This window comes from Amborella trichopoda, chromosome 12 (genome assembly GCF_054954075.1).
Source record: "Amborella trichopoda isolate Santa Cruz 75 chromosome 12, AtrichopodaSantaCruz75HAP2 v2.0, whole genome shotgun sequence".
Classification (NCBI taxonomy): domain Eukaryota; kingdom Viridiplantae; phylum Streptophyta; class Magnoliopsida; order Amborellales; family Amborellaceae; genus Amborella; species Amborella trichopoda.
Genome location: NC_142347.1, coordinates 34039731 through 34063528, shown reverse-complemented (window position 1 = coordinate 34063528; position 23798 = coordinate 34039731). Strand labels below are relative to the sequence as shown.

The window sequence follows — 23798 nt, the reverse complement described above, 5'->3', positions numbered from 1 at the left end:
TTTGGAAAACTCTCTCTCCCTCTCACGATATGCTAATAAAGCAGAGGATCATGTTAAGGCAAATATAAAGCTACCAATATAAAGCTACCAAATATAAAGTATGTTCCATTTTTCTTCGGAATATTAGAAATCCACGCGCAAGAGTTAGTTTTAGAAAGAGTGATAATTTTATTGCACCATCTTTAACAATGGAAGGCGCGAAGGGAAGGCCGTTGCCATTTTTATGCTGTTTAATTTTACAGTAGAAAAAGTAGTAAAATAAAAAAAAAAAAAGTGGGGCCAGTTTTGACTAGTTATTTGTGAGAGAATTGGTCAAAACCAGCAGATTCAATGATTAAAAAATAACAAAAAAAGTGGAATTGGTTCATAGGTAGTTCTATTAGAGAACCAATACATACCAGCCGAAACTGGCATGTTCATGGGGATTCAAAAGTTTTTCAATATTTTATGGGATCCAGATTAGCCCCACCACTTCCCGATTTGGATAAGCCTGTTCCAATTTGGATCACCGATTTTTTAATGAGTGAAATGTTTTCTAAAATAAAAAAATTGGCTTCCCATCCTTTAGTCTTGACACTTCCAAAACCACTTTTGTACACCTTGGAAGGGGTATATAGAATGGGTTATTTGAGTGATAGCTTATCTCATAGAGTTTATACCGCCAATGTCACAAGCATTTGCAAATGCTACGCAATATATAATGGGAAAGATTTATATAACGCTGTAACTTTATATTAAATGCACATCAAAAAATCCTCTAGAAGTACGGGAGAACCTTCCAATCAAGTATATCGGACTTAAAGAAACAGAGAATTTCAAATCCTAAAAATAATGCATATTGTAAAAAGTTATTTAAACAATCTTTTTTCTAGATTTTCAAATATTTATGGATTCGCTTGAAGCTTTTTAAATTTTAATTTAATTGCAGATGAAAATCAATTTTCAAGTCATCATAAATTTTCTGTATCGCCAAACAAATTTTAGAGGTGCCCCTTACTTCTAGGAGACCACCTTATACAAACATCACCCAAATAAAATATTATGAAAAATATCTACACTTTATTACGAAAATTGTTTATATAAGGTGTCACTTTTGTACTATAAAATCAAGATACGCTTCAAAACTGTCGGATTTATGTGGCCTTTAAAGGCCTTATGAGAGTTTGTATGCGCAGTTTATAAAATGAAACGTAAACTCAATGGGACTGTGTCCTCTTTTGGACTATATTAGGCAAATGTGATTTAATGATACTTGGACTAAGCTCAACGTATTAAGTCAGCCGAGTTTTGAAAAAACCCAAGATACCTGGGTATAAGGATCTACTGAGAAGGGTTTAGTGGGTTAGCTCTTGATGAGGTAGGAGTATGCTCAGGTGAGAGCCAATGGACTGTGTGGCTCTTGCATTTAATGAATAGCCTTTAGAGACAGTGCTAAAAACCTCATCGTTCTATCATCACACAGAATGTACATAGTTAGCTGTATTGAGATTCACCAATGAGGGTGAAACATGTACATGTGCGAGAGATTACCCCTATGCATCATAGAGTCATGGTTGCATTGAATGACCATTATTTTTTTGTCTTTAGGGGAAAACAAAAAATCCATAAACTGGGATTGCGTCTCCTAGTCTATTAACAGACTTTGGTAGTCCAATCATGAGCCCTTGTAATGGACTATGGGTCATGAGAACTGCTGGGTCAGTTTGAAAAAGCTAAGTAGATCGTGGTTGGCAGTTAAAGGTAGAGTGCTCCCGTATATTGATAAATTCTAATGGATCTAATTCCGATCACAATTAATTAGTTTGAATTAATTTTATGTTATATGTTTTTTTTAGAATGTTTATTTGAAATTTTATGAATTTTCTGATATTTTATTTTTTTTATTTGGATTTATAAATTAAGAGAAATTAATTTTTCAATATTTTAAATAAAATATGAGATTTAATAATTTTAAAATAAAATATAAAATATTTTTTAAAATTATGTGGGACCCTCCATAAATATGGGGGCTCAATTTGTCACATGTGGGAATTGGGTGGGGCCTACGTATAGCCACCAAAGGGTGGCACGCCCACCCATAGGGACTAACTTGTTCACCAAGATTGGGTGATAGTTATCCCTTTGTTTGTTGGTTTTTCTTTCAATTTGCATGACAATGTTAAATATTTGAAATATTTAGTAAATCTTTGAATCAATATTTCTTAATCCAAGAAATAATGACTGGATATACTAAAATAGAAAGTAAGATATATGTTTTTCCTTATTTAAAGATAAAGATATATGTTTTTCCTTATTTAAAGATTTGATAGGAATAGATTTAGGAATTGGAAGATAAAACTCTAGCACATACATTTGAATCTTGTTAGTGGATCAAAAGGATGAATGACTCCCACCTCTCACCCCGCAAGTCTTTCTAAATCAAAGGTCAAGATTTGGTCGTATAGCAAAACTTAAGGCACAAAAAATCTATAAAAAGATGCTCTCCCACTTCATAAATCTCTACACCTATTTTTCTCTTCTCTCTCTAAGAGACCACTCACTTTCCCAATATTTCTCTATAGGTGGCATGCCCCACCTAGGGCTTCAAGATCTTTTTCAAGGTTTCTAAAGGGGGCACGCCCCTACCTAGCATCTCTCTTCAAGTTTTAAGAGGGGCACGCCCCAACCATCATCTCTCTCTCGGGTTTACAAGAAGGGGCACGCCCCAACCAGCAACCTCTCTCTTTTTAGATTTCTTTTTGGCACGCTAGGGTGGTAGTTTTGGTATTGGATAGCAAAAAAGGAGGATCTCCTAGCAAATAGATCTCTTCTTCTCTCTTTGATTTCTATCTGTCATCTCTCTAATGATCAAGCAAATGGATTTGAGCAAGACTAATAGGCTTTAGGTAGTTGACTCTAAATTAAAATCCATATGTCATTGAGAGGATTTTGTCATAAATAGGATAATCAAGATCAGATCATAGATCTCAAGTACCATCGAAAGGTGAAGACTTGACGTGACGTGTATTAAGCTCAGTTGAGGTAATCTCTGGTAATTTTAATTCTTTAAATTTTACTTTGTGTTGAGCTCTTCTATTCTTATAAAACAATGTGTTAAGGTTTTCATTTAAAGAGTTATATTCAATAATGGTAGCAATTGAAGAACTATGTTTCCTTGTTGTTTTATTTATTCATTTCAAGAGTTATTTATTTGTAATTGGACATTGTAAGTGATTTTGCCGATGTAGGAATAAAGAAAATTTTTAAATATATACATCATGCTTGATCACATAGTCCAACTTTCAAAAACTCCTTTGGAAGAAGGTATTCTGATGTTGGAGAATCCTCTAATTTGATCATCTTGAACTCAAGATGTATCAATATGAAGAAAAAATAATTTCAAACCCAAAAAATAGTACATCTTGTAATACATTATCTAGACGTATATTTTAAAGATTTTTAAGTAGGATGAGGATTTTATAAGGCCTAGGCTTTATGAAAACAAAATAAAGTCTCACCTCAAATCCTCGTCCAAAAAGAGCTTTTGACAACGAACATCAATGAAATTCAAAACTCAAAAAATGGTACAGATCTTGCGCAACTATGAGCACTTATTTTTAGGGCAAAATGGATGGCCTAGAAAATCTGATACAATAAATATATTTTTAGATCTTGAAATTCAACTTTTCTTTCACAACTATAATGTTCAAGCCAAGAGATGTAAAAGTTTTCTAATTCTTGATTTGCAATTTTCGATGAGTTATAAGGTGAGGCTTTACTTATTTTGTTGGGGCAGCAGCCCTATCAAACCATTTTCCTTTTAAGTATTTATAGATCCACTCAAAAATTTAAAGGTGCAACTTCTATAGTCTAACGAAGGAATGTAGTCCAAAGAGAGCACCTTGTACAAATCCTGCCACATATATATTTAACCTACTGTATACACCCCTCCTCGAAATTTTGGTCAAGGGGTTTCTTAAAAAACCTTCATTTTGAGTCCAAAGGACTAAAAAAACCCTAGTAAACCATAAAGAACTTAAACCCCATAGGATTATCTAAAACATGCCAAAAGCCTATCACAACTGTAGTGGGCTCTGAGAGCTTTCCAACAGTCCAAGAATCGTCTGAATTGGACTTACAGTTAGAAAGTTAAAGCCCATGGAAATTGTTTAATAGCATAAAAATTTAGTCCCCACCCACGTGTCAGTGCTTGTCTAATGGGCATGGGGGACCCACCCGACATGAAACATGTTGGACAGGCCAGCCCAACAATCTACGTGTCGAGCGTGCACCCTGGCCTGCATCATGCGGCTTGTTGGGCCTAGGGGCGGCCCAATGAAGCATTAGATGTTTTCTAATTGGGACAAATAAAAAAAATCAGATAAATGCTGAAAAATTGGAAAAATATATATAAAAAAAATCTCTAGTGGAAGCCTATAAATACCCCCTTCCAACACCCAAAAAATGCATTAGAAACATATCCCAAAAATCCCTAGAAATTATTTAGAAATCATGAAATTAGGAAAAATAGTCCAAGAATTCTCAAAATTAGGGAAAAAAACTTTTGAAAATTTTTTAAAAAATAAAGAAAAATCCAAACACGTTCCAAAAAATATTAAAACTTAGATTCTACCTTAAGAGATCCCAAAACTCTTTGAAAACGAAGGAAACCTCTTCTATTCCCAAGAAAAGCCTAAGTCAACATTACCTAATATTTCTGAGCTTTGCTTCCTGCTTTAAGAACTCTAGATCTAGGTCAAAGAACCTTTGATCTACCAATTCTAGCAAGCATAAAGCATCTAAAAGGAGAAGGTACTGCAAATCAAAAGGGCGACTTGATCCAAGCCCGAAACTCTGGATTCTGGGTCCCCAGAGATAAGTATCCATTTCTTTATTTAATTTAGTTCATTTTTCATCTTTAATTTAGTGTATTTTCTCTTATTTATTGATTTGTAAGTTATAAATAGTTTTTAAAGCAAAATGTACAATCTAGAAGCTGGCGCTGCCAGTAAACCCAAGAAAGATCTGTGCCATTGTTAGGCCCATAATTTGAGTGACCTCATTTTCTCTACCTTATCACAATTTAACTCAGTTTTGCAAATATATGAGAGGATCTCATCTCAGAGATCATAAAGTAAACACCTACATTCCTCATTTTCTCACCATCCGATCTGAATGGATGGTTGGTATAGCTTCAACTATAATGGCATGAGTGAGCTGATGATTGTTTGATCAAGATTTGATGCCTTAGAGTACTTTAATTTTTTTACAATATATGAATATTTGGTGCACGTCATCATCTCAAGGGCGTGGACCTAAAAATATATAAAACATATTTTTAATAAAATAAAATGACCAAAGTACCTTTAAAAATAAAATGACCAAAATACCCTAAGATTTTTAAGGGTATTTTGATCATTTTATTTTATCAAGAATTTTTTTTTACATTTTTTGATTGGATATCTTAAATTTGGTGTTGATATCATCTATAAAAGAAATTAAAAATAGACAGTGTTTAGGCATAACATCGCGATTGGGCCCAACTTTGCCGTCCATTCAAATTAAATGACTGAGAAATGAGAAATGAAGGATGAGTGTAAAATATTTATGGGTAAGGATGTATAATGAGCTTTTGCTTTATTATATGGACATATTTTTTGTGTCTTAGGACTTACATGTAAATATGTAAAAGGGAGAGAGGGCCACCAATAAAATAATAGCCCTGGTCCTTGTATTTAGTATTTGTGATATGAGACAGTTTTTTGACTTTTAAAATGGGTCATCTTCTACTGCCGGATATGAAGGTAACTTAGAAAAAAAAAAAAAAACCGATGCGATAGGGATGATGCTCGTGATTTGGAGCCAATTTTGATAATTGACTCCCCCTTCCCCCCCAATGTATGTAATTTGCTTAAAAAAAACAAAAACAAAGGTGCTCCCAAATGGAGTTAAACGACATGAGAAGATTGTCACGAAGCAACTTGCCATCTTTAGGCGCATCACAAACATCGACACCTACAGCAATAATACTCACTTATCCTTGACTCTTGCCACACCATTTACATCTCTCTCTAAACATCCACTCTTTTTTTGTTTTTTTTGTTTTTCCGACTTCTCTCTCTATGCGGACACTTGCAACAGCAATTACAGCACCCTCTCTCTCACACACAATTTTGGTTGGCTTCTTGTGTGGACGAGGATCTGGTGAGAGGGCAGAGGTGTGTTATGGAGTTTCACCCAAACCGCTCACTGTGTGCTGCAACGGCAGTGCATTGCTAATTGGATTGGGTCCTGAGTGCACTTCATGCAATTGCACCCTGCCATAACAATGTCCTCCTCTTGATCTCCACTGCCAATCCCCACTAAAAAGAGTCAGTATCATCAATTAGGGGAATCAGAGAGAGAGAAGGAGAGCGGGGCGTTTAACGGTTTACCTGGTGAAGACCGGCCGACAGTTCTGGTCTTCTTCTCGGAAAAGCTTCTGGTTAGATGGTTTTTAAGCAGTCAGTAAGAGAGAAAGAGAGCAGTGAGAAAGAGAGAGAGAGAGAGAGATTAGATAGGTTTGCTTTATTACCTTTGAGCTTCCTCACGCCTGAATTAGAAAGAAGGGGTTCTGGGAATAAAGAGAGGAGAAAGAGCAAAAGGAAGAAAGAAGAGAAGGGGGCCATACCTGAAACTGAAAGAATACACAGAGAAAAGGAAGAGAAACATTGGTGGTATAAGTAGAGAGAGAGAGTTTTGAATGTAAACGGAAATGGGGAGAGAGAGAGGGAGCATTAAATAGAGTTTGGAAGGCAGGGATTAATGGGGAGGGGCAGGGGGCGCAAGGCCTGGGGACAGCTTCCGGAAAGGGAGTGGTTTGTGCAGGTGAGGAGGTGGACAAGTCGCCGCAACAAGACGAACACTGGACATCATGCCACGTGCCACCCATGGTGAACCCCACCTCCAATTTTTATAATAAATAAAACGTAATTATATTAGGTGACCTTTCTTGCCACGAATAGCGGAAATAGTGGTGTGAGATCCGAATGGATCACCATCGATCCTATAGTTCTAATCCCGAGTGAAAATGGTTTTTTCACTCGAGATTAAGACCATAGGATCTTAATGGGAGAGAAAGAGATGTGGAACTATAAGATCGATGGTGATCCATAGGGGTGTCACACCACTATTTGTGATAGAGGTCCTATAGAATCATTTCTCATAAATAAATATATTCATATACCAAATAATATACAAATCTAGGAGCAGCAACGAATCGGGTTCGGGTAGGGTCAAGAAAGACTTGGACCCAAATAGTGTTAGGTCCAGGTTTTGGACCCGGACCTAACCTTTTGGGTCTAAAATTTGAACCTAAATCCGGACCCAGGGTCGGGTCGACCCGTCAAGTCTCCGGTCTGGTAGGGTCCATTGCCACCCTGTGAGTATGAGTTTTTTTTTTTTCTTTGCCATTTTTCTACCATCGTACATCCATATTATTCGCAACATTTACAATATTGCACAACATTAGGCCCATTTGGGTACCAGGATTGGACTATATCCCTCGGATTCATTTATACTAGAATTGGTATGTCCCTAGGATAGGGTTGTTGCTGTTTGGATAGTACCTCATAAGGATAATCCTGACCACATATACCCACACTCTTTTACTATTTTACCTAATAATCGAAAATTCCCAAGAAACAAACGTATTGGCCTTAGAAAGATATTCAGTTTTCCATGGACCAACTATAGAATCGCGATGATGTTTAACATCGCACTTTGTAATGGTATACATTCCTTAGCCGATTCATAAACTCATCAGGCAACTCACATGTACCCATATGGGTCCGGCAGGAGCCGGACCTTAGTGGTGGCAACAGGTCAAGTCCGGCTAGACCTGGACCTGACTTTTCGGGTCCAAATTTTGGACCTATACCCGGACCAGAGGTTGGGTCTACTAGTCGGGTCCCGAGTCTCGTCAGGTTCATTACCACCATATGACTATGCGTTTATTATTTATTTATTTTTGCCTTTTTTACCATCATATATACCCGTATTATTAACATCATTTAGAGTATGGCACAACATTAATGAATACCCACATTCCGTACTGTTTTACGCAATAATTGAAAATTCTTAAAAAACAAATGTATTGTCTATTGACAATATTTATGAATACCGATATTCACGTTCGGGTCCGGTCAGGCTGGAGCTGGACCCGGACCCGACCTTTTGGGTACAAAATTTGGACCCATATGCAGACCCAAGCTCGGGTAAAACCTGTCGGGTTCCGAGTCTAGTCTAGTCCATTGCTGCCCTATGACTATGAGCTTCTTTGTCTCTTGTTTTGCCCTTCCTTACCATCATATACCCATTATTGGCAACATTTATAGTGTTTTTTATTGGGTAATTCAGTGAAGAAGACATGCCCCTACCCATCAGTGATGTTAGCGGTGGGAATAGAAACCACAAAGTGCTGACTAGGGTGTGGGATACTACCACCACGACCCTAGCCCCTTTCTTGTGTTGTGCAACATTAATGAATACCCACATTCTTTATTGTTTTACATAATAACTGAAAATTCCTAAGAAACAAACATATTAACAACATTTATGAATACCCACATATACCCATATTCGGGTTTGAGTCGGGTCCGGCTGGACCCAAACACTCAGGGTAACAACGGGTCTTGTCTGGCTGGACCCGAACCGACCTTTCAAGTTCAAAATTTGGATCCATACCTGAACCCAAGAACGGATTGGGTTCCGGGTTTAGTCTGGTCCCTTTCCACCATATGACTATGAGCTTCTTCTTTTTTTTACCATCATATACCCATATTATTGGCAACATTTACAGTGTTGTGCAACATTAATGAATACCCACATATACACACATTCTTTATTATTTTACATAATAACTAAAAATTCCTAAGAAACAAACCTAGTGACAACATTTATGAATATCCACATATACTCATATTTAGGTCCAGGCCTGGGTCCGAGTCCGGCCTTATTGGCAACATTTGTAGTGTTGTTCAACATTAATGAATACCCACATTCCTTACTGTTTTACATAACAACTGAAAATTCATATGAACCAAACGTATTGACAACATTCATGAATACCGACATATACTCATATTCAGGTTCGGGTCGGGTCCAGTTGGACCAAGACCTAGGGTTGAATAGTATTTGGGTCAAGGTTTTGGACTTAGACTCGAACTTTCGGTTCCAAAATTTGGACCCATACCCGAGCCCAAGGTCGGGTGTACCCGTCGGGTCCCTGGACTGGACGAGTCCATTGCCACCCCAATATACAATTGGTGAACTTTTTAATATAAAGGTTAGAGTTTTGTTAGGCTATCCATTTGGTGGTGTATACCCTTAAAGTCCTAAACATTTTTTAATATTTAAATACCCTTGTTATATAGTGTAGTAACTTTTTGTCCAGGGATATTTTAAGTTAGTCAAGGATAAAGTAGAAATTTTTAATAGAAATAAAAGTATTTATTAACAATAGTGGACAATGATATCACTGACATGGCGTGTGACATCACTCACAAGATGCATTAATTGTTTTTTAACTACTAATAAATGCCACTATTTTTTATAAAATTATCCATTTTACCCATCTATGTGACTAAAAATGCCCCGACTTGAAAAAATTTGTATTACAATTCTAGAATATTTTAGTGTCTAAAAATGTTGAGAACTTTAAGGGTATACAATACCGAGTGGTGTAACCACTAAGTGGTGTAACCCAACAAAACCCAGAAAGGATTTTATTAGGGTACTCATCAATATGAGTATTTCTTTAATATACTCAACTTTTATGGATACTCATATACCCTTATTTTGAAATACAAATTTTTTCAATAAGGGCATTTTTCGTAATTAAGAGGGGTATAATAGATATTTTATAAATAAGTATTGATATTTATTAGTGGGTGATGTCAAGATGATATCATCCTCCACTATAGGTAAAAAATACTTTTCTTTTTATCAAGAATATCAATTTTACCCATGTTTAATTACCTAAAATATCCCTAAGCAAAAATGTTATTACATGGTGGAGTAAAAGTATTCAGTGTCAAAAAAATATTGAGTACATTACGTTCCAAGATTATCTACAAAGAGATCATTTACCTTTTGTACAAGGAGGTTACAATCATTCTTGTCCCTTAGATTTTTGAATGGGTGGTTGTAAGAGTGTCATTGATTAGATATAAAGTTTCATTTTTTTTTTTGAACTTCGTGACTCACCTTAAGACATCCAATTTGACATCTACCGAGTATAAATCGTTATGACCTCCTTATACAAAAAGTAAATGGTCTTTTTGTAAAGAAACCTACACCCTTGATGAAGGGGGATTTTACAAACATACTCCCCATTTTATAAATTGTCCGACGGTTAAGTTGGTAAGTTGGTTTTTGAAGCCGTAAATGGGATTAAAAGGCATGACGTGCGACTGAAGTATAAGACACGCTACCACCACGACCCAGCACCTTCCCCAAAGTAGATTTCATAATATTCCACAAGACTTACCCAATTTACCTGGTCCCAATTTATCCGGTCCTTGGTACTACAGGAAGAATTAGATGGTCAAATATTTGTATGGTTATTGGCATCTCAATCTCTTGCAATGTCCACTTTGAATAAAAAGGGCAATTCAGAAACAAGTGATTAGTTGTTTGCTCATTTTCTTTACGACAGTATTCCCATTAGCTATTATATTTCCCCTTTTCCTCTGCATATCAATTGTTAATAATTTTTCAAAGTTTACTATCTACCTGAACCTTACGAGAAATTAGTCGTATGTATACCTTAGAAGGATTTGACTTTGTCAATCTTGGTGTACAACTACAGAGCATATGACTTTCCTTCACCTTTGACACGCGATCACCTCTCTATCCATCTTTATCTCTCTAACTAAAAATTCCCACAAAAATATGACCTCTAAAATCCTAGAGAATAGATAACAAGACACTTTGTAGACTATCCCCTAACGATAAATCAGTTCCCAAATTAATCCTAAAATCTCTTAAAAAAAAAAAAAAATCTCCCTGCCTATATCAAACTCTCTTAGTCAGAAAAAACTCATCCTCGAATTTTGTGGCGGACTAAGATGAATCATGGCATCAAATTTACAATATTTTTCAATCTTCTTCCTCTCTTTTGGCTATAAAAGTATAGAAGGTAAGAAGTCCTCAAGAAACGAATCTGAATCTTTATCTGTATATTGATGAATTGATACAAATATATCATATTCAACCATCCTTGATCCTGTGCTGAAAATTTATACTCAAAATTCAAGCCTTTTGGAAGCTTTTTTGGCCAAATTTCATGGGCAATGCAGGTTTAACGTCATAGGACTCATGATAAAAATTTTGAAAAGGTAAAATGATAGCAATTATGATAATCAAGCAAAAATTTATGCCCTCCAGAAGCTAGGGTATAAAATCGCCATCTAGTGCATGAATTTTCCCAACTTCAAGAGTAAGGTCCCTTCAACAATTTCTTTACATCTTTGTTTCCCTCAACGACTACTTCATCGTCATCTTAATCGAGGGGTTACGATTTGTGGGTCATGGGTGCACCACATCTACTGCAACCAATGTTAAAAAAAACGCCAGGCAGCGCCTAGGCGGCTGGGGGGAGGAGGGTCCAGGCTGCCCGGTGCCTAGGCGGGCACCTAAAACCTAGGCTGCCTAGTAGAAGAAACAATTATTTTAATGCCAAATTTTGTGTAAAAATTAAAAATACATATTGAGAAATATTTTGTTCTATAATTCCATGCATTTCAAATTAAAAAATCAAACTTTGAAGTTTAAAATTTAAACCATTAGGCATTAGAGTATATTAAACCATATCCAAAGTCCATACCATAATCCAAACTCCATGCACTCCATAGTCCATATACATAGTAAAAACGGAAAAAAAGAAAATATAATCCAAGATAGCAACTTAGCGAGACATTGATTCATGATCAAAGAAATAAAAGAAAATAAGAAATAACATATAAGAGTTAGGAGTACATCAAATGTCTATAGTCCACAAGTCCACATACACTCCTCCATACTCCCTAAGTCCATATCCATAGTCCATAAAAATTTTCATTAACTTTGATTGCTCAATCTCCAAACTTCCACCTTTGAGATTATCAGAATCTTCTAAAAAAGCCTCTAATAGACTTATAAAATCTCCATAACTAAATCTAATATGAATGGTAATCTCATAATCTTTTAAAATTCTCTAATAAACTTATCAAATCTCCAAAACTAAATCTAATCTCAATGGGTGATATTTAGATTGATTTCTCGCAACTTTGAGAAATCCTTCGATTTTATGGAAATAACAAAAATTTAGTCTTTTGAGGTTTCTATCTCTCTAAAATAAGCTCTAATGAGGTTTAGCTTTGAAATGAACCTGAACCCACCTTTTCCCCCCTCTTATTTTCATAAAACAACCCAAAAATGCCCCTCAATGAGGGGCATTTTCGCCCCTGTGCAGATGCCCAGTCCGTTGGGCACCCGCATTTTCCACTGTAGTTGTTGAACTGCTTGGTTAGGGTACCTAAGTTGCTAATGTTGATGGTGAGAAAAAGGCTTTTGCATTCCTAGTTTTAGATGGCATGAGATATTTTAGTTCAGTTCTTCAATGACTCTTGTCTATTCTAAAATCGATGCTACTGAGGTTGGGAGTTCTCAAAGATGGAAAACCCTAGACTCCTCCAGTGGAAATTTGCTTCTAAATCTGTATCAAAAATAGGATCGGCAACTTCTTCATTTCCACCCTCACCATCACCTGAAATTCTACTTTCAATGAAATCCAAGACCTTGTCTAAACATGTGTTGAAGATTGGTGGCGAATCAATATACGACCTGCTGATTGGGAGGCAACTTGACCAGTATAAAGATTATGGTCGATCTCTTTAAGAGATCGACCCAATCAAACCTAGGGGTAACGATGGATCTGGACCTAACTCAGGACTCGATGGGTAGACTCGAGTAATGGGGTCTAAAAATTGGACCCAACAGGTTGGGTCCGGGTCTAAATCTTGGACCTGAATACTATTTGGGTCTTGGTCTGAGTCCGGGTCTCACATTATTTTTTTTGTTCTGAATTTCGTTTAAATATATAAATATTTTAATTTTTGGGTCGAGTCCGATCGGGCCTAGGTCTAGGTTTGGGTTCAGGTCGCACATTATATTTTGGGTCTGGGTCCGAATCTGGAGACTTCGGGTAGTGCTGGGTCCAGCTCCAGGTTTGGGTCCCATGACACGGACCAGACTTATTGCCACCCCTTATCAATCCTCACATGTAATAAGGTTACCTCACTCCTAATTGTGAGGTGGATTAACTTCCATTCAAGTTGACCATATACTACGATTTTATTCAGATCTGCCATTGTCACGAACAACTGAACATCGTTTAAAGCAATGTATTAGCTCCTCGAACCTCCTCCACATCGAAAGTTTTTTACGTATCTCATATGCTAGAGCTTCAATTTTCTCTTCAGATCATCGAATTCTTCCTGTGTAGGTTCAGATTCATCACCTCGATCACGACCTCCACCACCACCTCTAGCAGTCATCCAGTAAAACCTCAGAGTTCCTAAGGCGCTTTTGAAATGGGCCTGTTGAAATGCGAGATGATGCAAAACAAAAATTCACAAAGAACGGGACTTAAACAAGATCTATGATTAAAATACAAAAGAGTTAAAGATTATAACCCAAGCTTCTAGCTCTCTAGTAGTACCAGGAAAGTCTCTACGGAATAATTATTAAATCCCAAAACAAACTCCCAAGTGACTTATATATATTTATAGAGGTAAGTCCCTTAGAAATCCTAACCCACATTTTCTCTTCAAAATTCCCATCTTTGCTACTCCCACGTTATCACCTCTCTATCCTCCTTTATATCTCCAACTTACAATCCCCACCAAATGAAGACTCTTAAAATCCCGGAAAATATGAAAGATGGGACTTTTACTAGACCATATCATAACAACGAATCAGAACCCAAATTAATCCTAAACTCGCTGAAAACTCGAAAAACCTAAAAGTAAACCTCAAAAATATATTTCTTGCAATTTAATAGGAACTTCATAAAATAAGAACCTTCCCATCTTCAATGAAAATAAACTTTCAATCTCTCTAGCTTTATGCTCAGGAGATTGCAAAAGGGAACCTGGTCAAGATTAGTTTTTGTTCTATGTTTAACTAAGAAAGCCTTTTTGAAATGCTTAACTAAGCTAGCATCACTAACCAAAAAAAACCTCAAGAAATACTTCTCATCCAATCAATTCCACCCATTCGAGACTAACCAATGTTGGATACTAATGAATCAAGGGAAGGAGAGGGCTTTTGCACTTGTCTTATTGAATGAAGCGGGGAGAGGGTCCTTTGGTTCCAAAGGAGATAGACCAAACCATAACAACGAATCAAAACCCAAATTAATCCTAAGCTCGCTAAAAACTCAAAAAACCTAGAAGTAAACCTCAAAAATATATTTCCTGCAATTTAATAGGAACTTCATAAAATAAGAACCTTCCCATCTTCAATGAAAATGAACTTTCATTCTCTCTAGCTTTATGCTCAGGAGATTGCAAAAGGGAACCTGGTCAAGATTAGTTTTTGTTCTATGTTTAACTAAGAAAGCCTTTTTGAAATGCTTAACTAAGGTTTATTTGATCCTCTCATTGTCTCCTTCAATCCCCTTATTTTTATTCCACTGACCTAGTGTGTATATGTAGAAAAAGTTCGTTGTGAATATCCACATGCATAAATCTATCATGGTATTCAATAGATCTAGGATATGAAAAATACCATAAATCACTGGAAATGCATTTTCCCCTCTATCCATATGCAAGTCCCAAATAATGTAGAACTGATAATAAAAGAATTATTAACAATAACAATAAAAGTTCTCAGTTAACTGGAATGTTCTTCAGACTATACATTTGTGTGTAACTGAGAATTGATGATGTTGTTGTTGTTATTCTTTGGGTCAACTTACAAAGTCAGAAGAATCCCTAAGTGAGGCTTTAGTTAATTAAAACAAAGGAGGGAGTACAATGAAGTAGATGTATACATCAGGATTTAGAACATATCAAGTAGAAAGAACTTTCATTCTTTCATGCAAAACAACAAGAATAGCAGATAGCTTCTCTCTGTCCCTAGTTCCACATACACATAAGAAAAAAAAAAAAAGGGTGGCAAAAGGCCTTACATCAGCAGTCGGTGATGTTAAATACACAGACCTTGTTGGGGTCACAAAGATTCAAGGAGCTGTAAATTGAGCATTGCAACTCGTATGAGTCAGAAGAAACTTCTACCCATTCGTCGTCAACCCTTTCCACATGTTCATTTTGCTTTACTACAGGATAGAATTTGAGCCTATGTGTTTGCATGATGATCTTCTTCATGAACTCAATAGAGAATATCATGTCACAGTCACTCTCATCATCCCCCTCATTCATGACTTTGATTCCGACGTCTGCTCTGTTGGCATGGGCAAATCCGAGGAACAGAGGATCTTCAAAAGTGGGCTTTGAGTGCCGGCCAGATACCTGTTTGAGCAAGAAGCAAAGAGAACAGATAAGTATTATTAAGCAGATTAGAAATGCTCCTTCCCCCTCATTCCTTTTTTTTTTTGTTTTTAGCACATGTTTGTGAGAAGAAGCATCAACCAGATCCTAGGCACCATGCTTTTGTTGTGCATTCTTGATGCTGCAAAAGATTCAAGTGCATGGAAGCATGTGTACAGTGGGTTTCCTGGGAGGCGTAATAAAGATTGTTTGAAAAATGTTTGAGATTCGATACTTAACAAGCACCAATACAGTTGCTGACGATATGCAACAGCCAGTAGAATCATCAACAATGAATGAGGAAGACTCGCCCGAGAAACCATATAATCTGCTGCTAAATTCTGCTGCATGAGTATGTGCTAGACTTTCCAAATTGAATACCATTGCAGCCCTTAGGAAAAACCCACCAAATTCTCCTAGTCAAAGGCCCCAAGTTCAATTTCTAAAAGCTCCCTTCATAAACTTGTTAAGAATGATATTCTCTTGGTAGCGATCCGATGCAGTCTTATGCTCGTTGTGCACCACTTATAGGTATTTTAATAATCAAATTCAGTGTTTCAAAAGGCGGACCGCCCAACACCTTGGCAGCCGCCTAGGCGGTCCAAGGGGCCTGGGCGCATCGCCAAGGCCTAGGCGCCAAAAGTTGGTGGAAAACCCTGGGCGCCTGCCTAGGTGCCCAGGAATCCGCCAAGGCGGCCGCCCAGGGACAGCGCCCCGCCCAAAAGTGAAAAAGGCACTCGATAGGGGCATTTTTTGTCATTTGTTTTTATACTAAGGGGCCAAAAATATGGGTTTTATATTCATTTGAAACCTAAAACTCATTAGAGCCCATTTTAGAGAGAGAAAGTCCCCAAAACACAGTTTTTGGTGATTTTTTTAGGATCGAAAGGTTTCTCAAAGTTATGAGAAATTGATCCAAACACCACCCATTGATATTAGATTTAATTTTTGATGTCTTACAAATCTATTGAAGGGTTTTTTAGAAGATTTTGAGTCCTTAGAAGCATCTTTGCGGTGGAAGCTTGGACATTGAGCAATAAAACTCAAAGTAAGTGATTTTTTTTTATTGCTTGTATAAGTTGTGTTATTTTGAGATGTCTTCTTCGGGAGCTAATAAGAGTGGTGATCCCGGTTGGAAATATGGCTACAACCCAGATCCTAATGATAAAAATTGCATAAGATGCAAGTTTTGTGAGAAGGATACAAAAAGGGACATAAACCAGTTCAAAAAACATCTTACCGATATTAGGGGGGATGTTGCCCCATGTAAAAAGACTCCTGATGTTGTTAAAGAGGAAATAACTAATTTTTTCAGTATGGTAAAAATGAAAAAAGATGAGAAATTTGCCTCCATAGTAGAGATTAGGTCTGGGGTTCGGGTCAGTTATGATGATGATGATAGTAATGAGGATGGGGAGGGATGTCAAGAGGTAGAACAATCCATTATTAGGGGGAAAGAAAAGGGAGTTGTAATTGCTTTTGGTTCTGGGAGTAAGAAGCTTCGGGCTAGAGGCCTTATGGATAATGTTTTGCCCCGGCTTGACCTTGATGTTGCAGGAGAGAAAACAAAGAAGCAAACCACTATTGAAAATAGAATGAAGAAGGAAGAGACATAGAGCTGCTTTTTTTATTACTACATGGTTTTATAAGGCGAGCATTCCTTTTAATACCGCTTGCCTAAGTAGTTTCTATGCCTTGGTAGAGGCAATTGGCCAATTTGGGCATGGGATGAATCCCCCAACCGCATATGAACTTTCAGTCTTTGAAAAAAGCGATGAGTGTCACGAAGGATGCTGTAGAAGTTAAGAAAGATGCATGGGCTCAGTATGGAGTTTCTATAATGACTGATGTTTGTAGTGAGAGAAAGAGAAGAAGTCAAATGAATTTTCTTGTGAATTGTCCTTTAGGGACTTTGTTTTGAGGTCTATTGATGCATCTGATTATATCCATGATGCCCATTATATATTCCAAGTTATAGAGAAGGGAATCAAGGAGGTTGGGAAGCATCTTGTTGTACAAGGCGTCACAGACAATGCTGCTCCTAATGTTGCTACTACTAATTTGTTGCGCATAGCCTATCCTAGAATCTTTTGGACACCATGTACAACACATTGTATAGACCTCAGGCTTGAGGCTCTTGGCAATTTAACCGAGATATCAGGTGCAATGAAGAAGGTAAAGTCAGTTACAAATTTCATTTATAGCCACCATCTCACCCTCAGCATGATGTGTAGATTTACAAAGAAGAAAGAGATTGTGAGGCCTAGGGTCACGAGATTTGCGACCTAGTACTTATGCCTAGATAGCATACATTTGAGGAGAGTGCAGTTGAGGCAGATGTTTACCTCGGATGACTGGAGAGCATGCAAGTGGTCCAAGGATCAGGTTAGGACGAAGGTGACAGATATTATCCTTTCTAAGGCTTTTAGGCGAGGGGTGAAAAGCACTCTTAAGGTATATTTTCCTCTTGTCAAAGTCCTTCGTATGGTTGATAGTGACAAGGCTTCTATGGGCTACATATCTGAGGCTATGGAGAAATGCAAAAGAGAGAGCCCAAAATTTTGATGATGATGAGAACCGCTATAGGCCTGTTTGGGAGATTATTGATGAGAAGTGGGATATGCAGCTACATCGGCCATTGAATGCAGCTGGTTATTATTTGAACGCAACTTTTTTTTATGTTGACAAGGATATACACACAAATGACACAATTATAATTGGACTTAATAAGTGTGTAGATGCGCTAGTCCCTAATCCTGATATCCAGGATATTATATGTGTTGATGAGTTGATAAATTACAAGTGCTCATTAAAGTCTTTTGGGAGTCCAATGTCGATGAGGCAAAGGACCAAAATTGATCCAGCTAGTAATAATATTCTTAAGTTTATCAAGTTCAAGTAATCAAGTTTCATTTTTATAATTCTATTATTTATTTATGATTTTATTCTATATCTTTGCAGCCAATTGGTGGAGCCCACATGAGTGTAGTTCTCCAAATTTACAAAAGTTGGCCATTCGGATCTTAAACCTAACCACTTCATCGTCCGATCGTGAGCGCAATTGGAGTACTTTTGAAGGGGTAAGGGTCATTTGCATAATTGTATTAGTAATACATGAACTATAGAATTTAATTATTTAATATTTATATTAATTAATTTCATTTGATTTTGTTAGATTCATACAAAGAAAAGGAACATGCTTGAATCAAAGAGACTCAATGACCTAGTCTATGTCAAGTATAATCGATTATTAGAAGACAAGTTTGCTAAGAGAGATAAGAGAGACTCCCCCAGATCAAAAAATATAGACATCAAGGGGCATGAAGGATTGACATGAGACATAATCATAGATGCTTCAGGGAAATCAGCCGACCCTCCTAAGGCCACTAAATCTTCTGCACAGTAGGAGGAGGAAGAAGAGGCAGATTCAGTAGAGATCGAGGAGGACCAATATGTCGAGGAGGGTGACGACTCCGATGCATATGATGTAAATCCAGCTGACCCTACTTTTTTTGATGATGAATGATGATTAAACTTTAAACATTGATTGAAGATTCTTTTGAGTCTTCAAGTATTACTTTCTGTTTGTTTTCTTCCTCTTGGTTGTGTATTGTGGATAGTGGATTTATAGATCTATTGGTTTGGTAATTTACTTGGTAAAAGTTTTAATTGGATATGGACCGACTTATGGTTATGCTTATGGAGTATTCGCTAATGTGTAGTATACTTTTGAATTCTGATGTGCCCTAAATACCTATTTCTTATATTTTATACAATATATATATTGTTAGAGACTATAGAATCCTTTTTTGATTCAACTGGGCCGCCCAGGTTCTGGGCGCCAGGGTAGGCGTTGGGCGGCCTGGACCCCCCAAGCCGCCTAGGACCCCCCTAGCGCTTTTTGAAACATTGATCAAATTAGAATACCACCTTGGAGGAAGTGTTGCTAAGTGCTTGAGGTCAAATCTGCATTCTTATTACCTTCCAAAATTCTGAATATCAGATCCATAAAAAGCATATTTAAGTGATCATGGGAATGTTGGAATACCGACAAGAAACGAAGGTATACGAACTTATGGAAGGAAACTATATGGTGCATCCTAGAACATTTATGAAAACTAACTCAGTCAGACTAACATTTACTCAGCCTTCACGTGAGGTTTGCACATGACAGTATCCTGTTTATCTTCTATGAAACAATATTTTATGGCCACGAGTACCTACACTTTACAAGTAAGAAATTACAAAAGTCATATAAAATGGAACAAGGCAACTTCCCAAATAACACGCATTCTGAAGTTGAAAACAAAAAACAACAGTAAAAAAAAAAAAAAGGAAATTAGCTTTACAGAAATATTTATCGCTACATTAAAGTAAATCATTGAAATCTTCCAATTAAGCATTTTACCTCCATATACTGAATTCCCATGTCAATAAGAATGTCTACCAGGTTGGTGCATGCAAGTGAGCAGAAGATTCCTCCAGATCTGAGCCGTGATTGGAGCACTTCCCATGGAGTTTTTAACAAAATTTTGGGCTTGTTATCTTGTGTGAAAGAGCAGCTAACAACAGGCAAGTAAATTACATCCAAGAACCACACCTATGCATGCCAAAGAGGACAACACATATTACAGTGTAAGTATAGGCATATGAATTACAAGAGAAATTTAAAATCACATTCACCAGGCAGCCAATACAAGAGCATTATCAACCATTGATAGTAGCTCAGAGCAACAATATAAGTGGATATGAGTAAAACCTTTTAAAATCACATCATTCAGATAGCGAATACAAGAACATTATCAACCATTGACAGCAGCTCAAAGAAAAAATATACACATGTATGAGTAAAATTCTGCACGAATATATCTGGATTAAAATTCTGCATGAGTTGTGTACACAATTTTGCTTGTCCTGGTTGTCAACTGGAAAAACAACTCAAGTTGCCATTCGCTTCTAATAATAAACAAGCTTCTTCTCCATTAGGCTTAGTGCATTATGATGTATAGGGTCCATCTCCGACTACATCTCCTTCTAGTTCCCTCTATTAATGATATTTTTTGTTGAATTTTCTGGATTTAAACGGAATTTCTTTCTTAAGAAAAATCTCATGTATTTAAGACGTTTAGATGTTTCAAGTTGTTTGTTGAAAAGAACTTTCATAAGCAAATTTTATATTTCAAGGTAATGGAGGAGGAGAGTACTCATCTCAAATGTTACAAAATTACCAGAGGCATAATGGGATGGAGCAATAAATTTCTTATCCTTATGCATCACAATAAAATGGAATAGCAAAAAAGAACATATAAATATAAATGAATGTGGATTATCTCTTATGTTCTCTGGTGGATTTTCAAAGTTTTGGCACAGAAGCTTACATACAACCACCTTCTTAATAAATAGACTTCCAATTGTCGTATTGGATGGAAAATCTCCATACCATACACTAATTGGAAGAACTCCTTATTACTCTACCTTGGAGTTTTGGATGTTGGTCTTATGACCATTTTGATAGTAGCCTTAGTCATAAAGTCGATCCTAAGAAACATGTACTATTGCGGAATACTCAAATGATCATAAAGGCTATGGTTGTTATTGTCCCCGAACAAAAAGAATGTTTATTTCTAGACATATAGCATCTAATGAATCGCGAATGTTTGCTCCTCCAAAGAATAATGTTGCTGATGAAAATCCATATCCGAAGGACAGAGACTAAACAGAAGAACAGAGACTAACACAAAATGATAAAGAACCATTCTTCATAAGAAGACATCCAATGGAGCAATTTGTTGAGGACAATGTTGAGAAAGGTGGAGATGATGAAGACGTTGTTCCTTGTAATCCAGGAGAAGACTTTATGCCATTCTTCGAGGATGACTAACAAACAGGCCAAAGTAAGGGCTCAACACAAAATGGTCGACATGAACATTGTACAAAAGAAGAACTAAGGCGGGTAAGAAGAGAGGACATCAAAAAGACCAGAAAATGAACAACTTAACCAGTCCATAGAACATCTAAATCAGACTATTTTAATTGTTAAGCACTCCAGTTGATACAGATGTTGAGGCCACATCATTGTACATGAAGGGGTCAGAATCACGTATACATTCGAGTATTAGTGCAGATATAGCATGTAGAATAGGGGCAACACTGTCCTTTGTTCAATCTATTGGGTACAATATAGCCCACATGGCACGTGTAACTACTTATATGTCCATCGGCTTTTATTCTTTCTGTAAAATATTATATAAGATAATGTGATGCACTGTGGGACCATAACATTCATTCTTCTCAAATCATATCTCCATCAATTTTCCTGTATTGCCATACCAAAACCTTAGTATACCCAAGCAAGCGTTCACATGTCATCGAAGTGATCTCACAGTAGTGGGATGTATCATCACTACAGAAGACAGATTATAGGAGACAATGACATCATCAGCACAGGCTGCTGAAAGCCCAGGAACCAAAATTTTTGGGCTCTTTCTCCTCTGAACACCTGATTCCATCGATACCCAATTGAGGAGGTTTGGTGAATATTTGATATGTTCTGAGTCTGGAAAGAGATCCAGAGATATGTTTTTCCCAGCATATTTTACATGTGTGGGGACCAAATGAATTTTAAACCAAAACTAAATTTTGTCCTGGGCCCTACTGATTCACATGTAAGGTTTACCAAAAATTGGATTTAGGTCCCATGAACCATATAAAACTCTCGATTTTTTTATATACAAACCCGACTAAACAAAAATCCCGCAAGTCACATATGTGAGAGCCTCCATGGTGCAGCTCTGAGGTGGATCTAGTTTGCCCAATCCTAGAGCATCTTCATCTAAAGTTTCATGCAATTCTGAGTTATATCTTATAAGATTTCATTATTTTTTACCATCCAGTAACGTATTTTTTAGGGTATCTTCAAGATTTCTAAGGTTTTTGATCACTCAGTGAATCTTCCGTCGATTTTCCTATCGTGATACACATTATTTGTGAACATCCATGGCAACAGAAGTACCCAATACGCACTCTTCGACAGGATATGAGCCCCTGGTAAGATGGTAGAGCCTTGGGTCCCAAATGCGGTCCAAGACGAGAGTATAGACACCCAAATGTTAAGGAATGTGTAGTACAAAACGTAATAAATCAAACCACAAAGGACAAAAAGTTAGGCTCTTCATGATAGACTTGCAACACCACCTATTGGACAAACTATTTTTTTTTGACACATTAACATTGTATTACTGAGCCAGTAATGGTTACAAAAATGGGAATACCGAGAACCCCCAGAAAGGTAGCTCTTGGTAAAAAATTCTTCAGAGAGCCATATACAAAAAGAGGGCTTATAATAGTTGTATGTTTACAACGATTTACAGTGGGTAGCCAAGAAGTAAAACCAAAAACCAGGGAGGACACTTTTGAAGCTACTAAGAGAGCCTGTGGTCCATGACAAAAAAGGAGCGGGACCCGGCATTATCTTCTTCTTGCACTCCAGCTCCCTCCTTCGCCATGAGATCTGAGAACTCGTTGGCTGTCCACCATATATGCCTTCAGGAGACATCCATATCCTTGCAAATGTGAAAGATTTCATCAAAAATGGTGGACGGTTGCCATTGGGGGGGGGCGGGGGGGGATCTTCTCACTTGCCCAAGAAATTGTACAGTGGGAGTCTCCTTCCACAATGAGGCGTGCTCCTCAAGACTGGTTGAACTTTTTCAGCCCCAGTAGCAGAGCCATAGCCTTTACATATTGGGAGTCACCACTACTGAGGTATTCGGAGTACGTTAAGAGGACTTTCCGGTGGTGGTCTCTAAAAACTCCTTCAGTGCCTGCCGGGCCAGGATTCCCAATTGAACTACCGTCAAACTTTAACTTAATGCAGCCCGCAGGTGGGGGCTGTCAGTTCTTGCGTCGTATATCCTTTCTCGGTTGGTGGTAAAGAATGTTCTCCCACTGACTATGGAAGAAGTTCTTCGGAATGCCCGCGAAATCTGATGATTGGAGGCCCAAAAGGAGACCAACGTAGTGATCCTGTGAAAGAGAGCTGGGGTTGGTATTTTTATACCTTGAAAAACTCTGTTATTCCTTTCAACCCATATACTCCATATGGTAGCCGCTACAAAAGCTTTCAACAGAGTTTTACCAGCTTTCGGCTAATGGGAGTCCAAGTCGTAAGAGATGAGGGCTCTGACCGAGGGTGGCGTGACCCAATGGATACCAAATAGTTGTATTACCATAACCCATAGATCATGT

At 37.3% G+C, this 23798-nt stretch overlaps 1 protein-coding gene and 2 long non-coding RNA genes across 17 annotated transcripts in view; 1 reads left to right on the top strand and 2 right to left on the bottom strand.

Annotated features, from left to right (window-relative positions):
• Positions 1 to 2681: 2681 nt before the first annotated feature.
• On the top strand, positions 2682 to 19213 carry LOC148779537 (uncharacterized). 2 transcript variants are annotated; one of them, XR_016046268.1, is made up of 3 exons: positions 2682 to 3021; positions 18513 to 18631; positions 18727 to 19213. It is a non-coding gene; the product is annotated as an uncharacterized LOC148779537 (long non-coding RNA). The 2 variants fall into 2 exon arrangements; XR_016046267.1 differs by lacking the exon at positions 2682 to 3021 and adding an exon at positions 6121 to 6911 and having other exon boundaries at positions 18727 to 18828.
• On the bottom strand, positions 5946 to 6770 carry LOC110006967 (uncharacterized). The gene is made up of 3 exons (XR_002280387.2): positions 6554 to 6770; positions 6414 to 6460; positions 5946 to 6328 (listed from the first exon to the last, which is right to left on the bottom strand). It is a non-coding gene; the product is annotated as an uncharacterized LOC110006967 (long non-coding RNA).
• Positions 14932 to 23798, bottom strand: part of LOC18430919 (16S rRNA processing protein RimM family) — a 44301-nt gene continuing 35434 nt past the window's right edge. For 13 of the 14 annotated variants that reach the window (XR_016046265.1, XR_016046260.1, XR_016046262.1 and 10 more), the window contains 2 exons: positions 19960 to 20151; positions 14932 to 15533 (listed from right to left, as the gene is read on the bottom strand). Coding sequence is in view for 7 of the 14 variants with exons in the window: in XM_088854285.1 (XP_088710411.1) it covers positions 15195 to 15533; positions 19960 to 20151 (531 nt within the window). In the remaining 7 variants the exon portion in view is untranslated. The remainder of the gene's footprint in view (positions 15534 to 19959; positions 20152 to 23798) is intronic. The other variant, XR_016046266.1, reaches the window with a different exon arrangement.